The sequence below is a fragment of the Seriola dumerili genome, unplaced genomic scaffold, assembly GCF_002260705.1.
Source record: "Seriola dumerili isolate Sdu_G_001 unplaced genomic scaffold, Sdu_1.0 BDQW01000169.1, whole genome shotgun sequence".
In the NCBI taxonomy this organism is placed as follows: domain Eukaryota; kingdom Metazoa; phylum Chordata; class Actinopteri; order Carangiformes; family Carangidae; genus Seriola; species Seriola dumerili.
Window position 1 is genome coordinate 5,796,103 of NW_019174424.1, and position 6,061 is coordinate 5,802,163.

Here is a 6,061-nt window from a genome sequence, read left to right on the forward strand (position 1 = left end):
TCTTTCTTTTTTTGCCAGTCCATGCTATGAGGAAAAACACCCGACCCTGCATTTGCTTGTGATTAGGTCAATATCACCACAAGATCTGTGAGAAACTGGCCCTCATCTCTTCCTTTACAATCTTTAGCACTACAGCAGCTGTCATGGTGCAGCTGTCTTCTTTCAAATCACTGACTGCCTCCAACAGTTGTATTGTTTGAATGAGATTCCAGTACAGATGTGAAAAAATATGTCGAGAGCAGCATTTAGAAAAAGTAAAAAAGATGATTGATTAAAAGTGTGTGTGGAGGAGTGCATATGGAATAACTGGATGTTTGTATTTATGTGTTTGTAAAGAGTAGTATGTGGTAGTTTAACACTATATTTTGATTCCGTGCAATTCTCCCCTAGAAATCCCCACATCACCCAGAGGTGTATTTATTTGGTTTGCATTAGATGCATTTGATGTTTAGTTTCAGTTTCTTCTTATGTCTTTTTTTGGTTAAGGTGGTGAGTCACTCATTCATGTCATAGAAGTTGTCATAACATTTATGTTTTCTTTCTCCTCTGTTATTGAATCTGTGCCAGCACATTATGTATGTTCATTTCATAAATTGACTATCCTTGGCAACTGGACCAGACAAATAAAACTCCTTTTTAAATCATCGTCATCTATGTTTTTTCATTCCCATCTTTATTTCGCCATTTGCATTAGCATTATTCATGTTATTAGAATAAAATAAAATTAAAAAAAAAACACATAGGCATAGGCATATGCAAAACCAAATTTCTTTATTCAATGATGCTTTCTTGTTTGGACAGAGGCTCTTCCTGCATTCTAAAACATCATGGTGGTGCTTGGATCTGAATTCTCACATCAATACTGACCAAAACAAACAAACAAAAAAAAAATTACTTGGCTGTGTGACTGTGGTAATACTGTTTATAATGGGAACTTGGTTAAGTAAATATTCCCCCTCGATGCTGAGCCAGGATGACATCACATCTGTGACTGAAGCCATAGGGGCTGTTAAAGGACAGTTGTATCTGAGAGGAAGAAAAGGAGGTGCAAAAATTTACAGCACCTCCTTTTCAGTTGTGTTTGGTGTGAAGCATCTCAGTAAGTAAAGAGTTGCAGGGCAAATCTCCCAGAAGATGGCGCTGGTACAAATACTCCTCAACCTGTAAGCTAATGCTGCGTACCTCCGGCAGCCGGAGCAGCAGCTGACCGAACTTGTCTGAGTGTCCAGGATGAGTCTGCTGGGTGTGCTCCATCAGGGCCCTGTTCACCCTCTCTTGAGTCTGCTCCACCTGCCTGCGGCTCTGCACAGACTTCACATCTATAGCAGAAAGATGATGCATGCACATTCATCATCAACACATAATCCATACACTCAATGTGAAGAGAAGTCGCATGTACGACAGTATCATGACAAGAAAAATGCCCAACTAAACAGCTGCAAAGTTGATCAGAAAGACACTGGGTTACTTCTATAGAGGCGCTAATCACTAGATGTTTAAGAGGAAAAGCTCACCGGGGTTGAATAGCACCAAATATTTGAGACAGACAAACTCATGTCGGTCTAACTGGAGCGACTTCAGTTTGGACACCAAGTCTTGAGTTCTTGATACCAGGCTATTCAGTGTCACTCCTGCCTGAGAGATGATGGTCGACACCTCAATCTGCATCAGAATGAGAGAAAGGTAGTGATTACAAACACATGACTACAATCCGAAGACATTTTGGATTATTATAAGAATGCAGTCTCTTGTACTTTACCTGTTGTCCTGTGACCAGATATATGCAGCCCTCTTTGCCGTAGGTCACCTGTCTACAGAGGTGGTCCAGGACCAACAACTCACTCCAGCAGCTCTGCAGCAGCACCATCTGATCCTCCACCTGTGCGAAGCATAAAAGGTTGATCTGATGTAGCAGCAAATTAGATGCTACAACCTTTGACCTCCAGTAAGCACCCAACGCATAGCAGTGAGAGTAAATGCTATAGGTCTGCTCACACAGCTAAGTAGAGATTTTGTACTATTGCAAAAAGATTTACGTAACACTACACCCCATGACTTCATGGTTCATCACCTTGAGCTCCTTGAAAAGCGCAGTGTTCCTGGCCCACTCCACAAGCCCAAACAGAGTCTGGTCAGCCATTTTGCACATGATGCTGAATGTATTTAGGCGGTCATGCTTGCCTCGGTTGGCCTGTTCTCTCTGCAGGCTGGCAAGGACCTTGGCGCACAGCTGGCTCTCATCCTGATCCCCCTCCAGGAGTTGGCTTAGGAAGTTGGTAGAAAGAGTGGCTGCTGGGGGAGTGTCTTGGGTTTGGATGAGAGCTTGGGAGAGAGGGGTGATTGAGCTTGGTGTTGAACAGGGGGATGATGCTGGTGTGCTTCTTGGTGTGAATGAATTGCTTTGGGTTGGATGCATTGGATAGTTTGCATGAGCTGAGCTGTGGCTAAAATCCATTTCTCCCTTCTCGTGGGCAAGTCCAGGGAATGTGCGGTGGTACAGTCCAGGGCAGGGCAAGGATGGAGGAGTGAGCACCCTGTCTGCGTTCATTGTGCAATCCAGAGGCATAGACGCTCCTGACTGCCCCACGCTGGAGGGATACATGTGGAATTGATGAAAAGCATCAGAGGACAATGAAGCGCTTGTGTTATTGCTCATTGGGTGAAGGTCATTTGGATCTGAAGGCCAGTTTGTTTGCGTAGTTTCCATCTTAATCCTGTAGGGGGCAGTGTTTGCCTGGTGATAAACCCTTTGCTGTTTCATCTGTCTGTCTCGTCGATACAGAGGGCCAAATTTATTCCTGCCACCTCTCATACGATCTGCTCTTACAGCTGTTGACAGGACACGAGACAAATTATTAGGCTTTTACAACCAGATTTCAGACAATACCAGAAATGATTTTGTATATAAAGTGTGACCACTCCACTTTGAGAGCTCAGATAAACTCCACAATACAAAGTCATCATATCTGGGTCATTACAGGAAGTCCTTACACTGGCTTATGACTTCTTAGATAAGTCATATGAGAGAAAAGACCATATATGTCAGTGGAACACCGGGCATGTCGCAATGAAGCAGAATATGTGTCCAATTGTATTGAGTGTATTTGTGTATGTTTCTGTGCGGATGGGGGCTACATTTTTAGTGTGTATGGGGGGACGTACCTTCTCTTTTCATGCCCACTGCCAAACATTTCTGAAAGCGGCAGGAAGGACAACGTTTCCTCTGGGAAAGGTTCACAGGGCAGCTCTGTTGTTCTGCACAGGTGTAATGCTTGTTATTCTGCACTGAGCGTTTAAAGAAGCCCTGCACAGAGAGAAAGAGAAAGAGAAAGACTTCATTCTCTGCAGATTACAAGACAATCCTGGGTGATAATATATAGTTGCAGAAATAATCTCAGTTTTACAGTAGCTGACTATGGTTGCTTGGTGTATACAACAACACCAATGTGCCTTATGGTGCTGTTAGAAAATAAATAATTTTCTTGAACTGTCCAAACCCTGTCTCTTACCTTGCAGCTTTCACAAGTGAGCAGTCCATAGTGGTATCCTGACACTTTGTCTCCACAGACGGGACAGCTCTCTTCTGACTCTGGTGTGCCCTCTGGCTCTGGCTCTGGCTTTAACTCCTGAGCTGCAGAACGAAACCACAGTCATCATTAAATCAAATGTACAATATGACACAAGCTTTCTGCTACTGAAGGTGACCAAGGCAAAATGGCAAATTGCTACTTGTTAACAGATTCCCACTGTGTTGCATTGATTTTGTTGGGAATGATGACTATATTTGGCAGTAATAAAAAAAAAAAAAGAACATCACCATATTCCAATTTGCACTAGCGCAGGTAGTATTTCAAGTCAGCCATGAAAATTCACTCTCTGAGCCAACTGGTTGAAGAGACTGGACTGCTATGCTGCTGACATGTAAGTGTGTCTTTTAATGAAGTTTATTGCTCAGCTGTTGAGAGAATAAAGCACCTTATCACTCTGCTCAATTTGCTTGACTCTGAATACAGATATGACGCTTACATAATTCACCAGATATCACTGCTTATGACTTTCACAGGTACCAGTCTCCCAAATGAAAAAGTGTAGCACAGCCTTGTAAACCACTTTAATTCCAGTCTCTTCTTCTGGATTTTCATGTGGATGTGATAAATGTCTTTTATGTACCACCACATGATTTACATTTCCAGACACTGTTATACCCCAACTTTCAAAACAAGACGTTTAAAATGTTGATACCTTCATAATATTGTACGAGTTACGAGTTCAAACAATATCATCTGACACCCACCTAAAAGGGCACTATCTACCCATAGTTCACTTCCATCTAGAACTCACATGTTGAGGATCCCTCCAAATTTAACAGATTGTCCGGATAGCTGGCAGGGTGGTGGACAAGAGGCTGGGGCAGCTGTGGGTGATAACCGGGTAGGTCCATTCTGGTTTGTGGGACATGAACTCCACAGTCATTCCAGCCTGATCTTCATTGTCGCAGAGATCAGGAGACCAGACAGACACCGCAGGCAGGCCCAACAGCCCCGGTGGACTGATGGTTGTTTGAGGTCCACAAGCGGACTTTGATCTATAGTGAGTGTCATAAAACCTCTCCTACCACTGGCACTCCTACCCAGCCAGTCAGTCAGCAAGCCAGCCGACCAACCAGCCAGCCCCTCCACAGCAGACAGTCAGATAGCCACCTGCTGGATTCCTACTGTAGTGAAATCACTATCATCGGGCCATCCTGGAGCACAGATGATAAGATAAGAATCCACTGAAGATTAATCACTGTCAAAACTACAGCCATTCAACTTTCATGTTAGTTTCTGCATTATTATTATGTTTTGTGGCTCTGCAGTGTAAAAGAAAATACTCCACTATGAGCAAAAATCCTTAATTCCAAATCCCACTTACATATTTAGAATCAAATTAGAATCAGTTCTGACTGCAAAGGGTCATAAAATATCTCAGAGGCATTGTGAGTAGGACATATGAGAAAATAGAAGTTATTTATATTAGATAATTTGAACTCTATGTACCTTTGAACAATAAATGAAATGAAACCATCTTAAGTGTTTAAAGGGGACATTACTCTTTAGTGTAACTCTTAACAACTGATCTGAGATCTGAGATGTGAGATGAGGGTCCCATCTGCATACTTCTTTTTAGTGAGGGGTCACAGGCCAAATTTTTTTTATCCCGTGGTTTAATATTTAGCAATGTGCTGTATTTTATTAGCTGATTATGTAATACATCTCCAATTTACTTGTATGATATGAAGCATCCAGACCCCTCAGGTCATCTGGGACTGGTTTAGTTTCTAAGCTCCTACCTGAGGAACAGATTTCCTGAATACCTGAGATCTGCTGAAACTCTCTGCTAATTTAAATCAGGGCTAAAAACATTACTTGCTGCAGCTTACCAATAAATTACGTTATTACATTAATTACATTAAGTAACATCTTTTTAATCTTGTGCCACCTTTCAGGTGAGCATCAGTTGTTCATTCTCAAGTCAAATGTTATCCAACTTAATAATTAATTCAAGGAAAGGACAATAAAACCTCAAAACATTGCTTTAGTCAGTGTAATACGATATTAATCACAGAGTATGATCATATTGTTCCACATTCCCGGTGCTTGGTGTGATAAGGTGTAGTTCAACAGCAAAAATGGCACAGGCAGCTTTGATGAAACTCAAAGTGACGTCAAAGCGATATGGAGTGTAGTTCAAGGGTGGATGGTTATGACACCTGCACATTAGCTTGTAAATGGATTATGACATTCATCAATAAAATAGCCCCCGTACTATTTTCACCTGTCTGTTTAACTTGACACTTGACACGTTTCTCCTCTCTCAGAAGGTAAATCTCCATGAAATGAAAAATATTCAAAATTCCCTAATGCATGTTACTGAAAAGCCCAAAGTGCTTGGCAGTATGTGCGTGGCTGTGTAATGCTAGTCTTGCTGAACTCACTAGTTCCATCTGCTGGTATTGTAGAATAGCACTGTTCTAAATTAGAGTGAGACCCAGGCTGCGATTGAGAGGTCTTTTTTGCTT

The 6,061-nt window shown here is 42.0% G+C and overlaps 1 protein-coding gene across 1 annotated transcript; it reads right to left on the minus strand.

The window, feature by feature from the left end:
• Positions 1–790: 790 nt before the first annotated feature.
• Positions 791–4,531, minus strand: LOC111227023 (nuclear receptor subfamily 5 group A member 2-like). The gene is made up of 7 exons (XM_022752378.1): positions 4,342–4,531; positions 3,510–3,631; positions 3,163–3,304; positions 2,072–2,829; positions 1,760–1,879; positions 1,515–1,662; positions 791–1,319 (listed from the first exon to the last, which is right to left on the minus strand). The coding sequence occupies exons 1-7, from the start codon at positions 4,439–4,441 to the stop codon at positions 1,072–1,074; spliced, it is 1,638 nt and encodes a 545-aa protein (XP_022608099.1). The 5' UTR covers positions 4,442–4,531; the 3' UTR covers positions 791–1,071.
• Between the last annotated feature and the right edge of the window lie 1,530 nt (positions 4,532–6,061).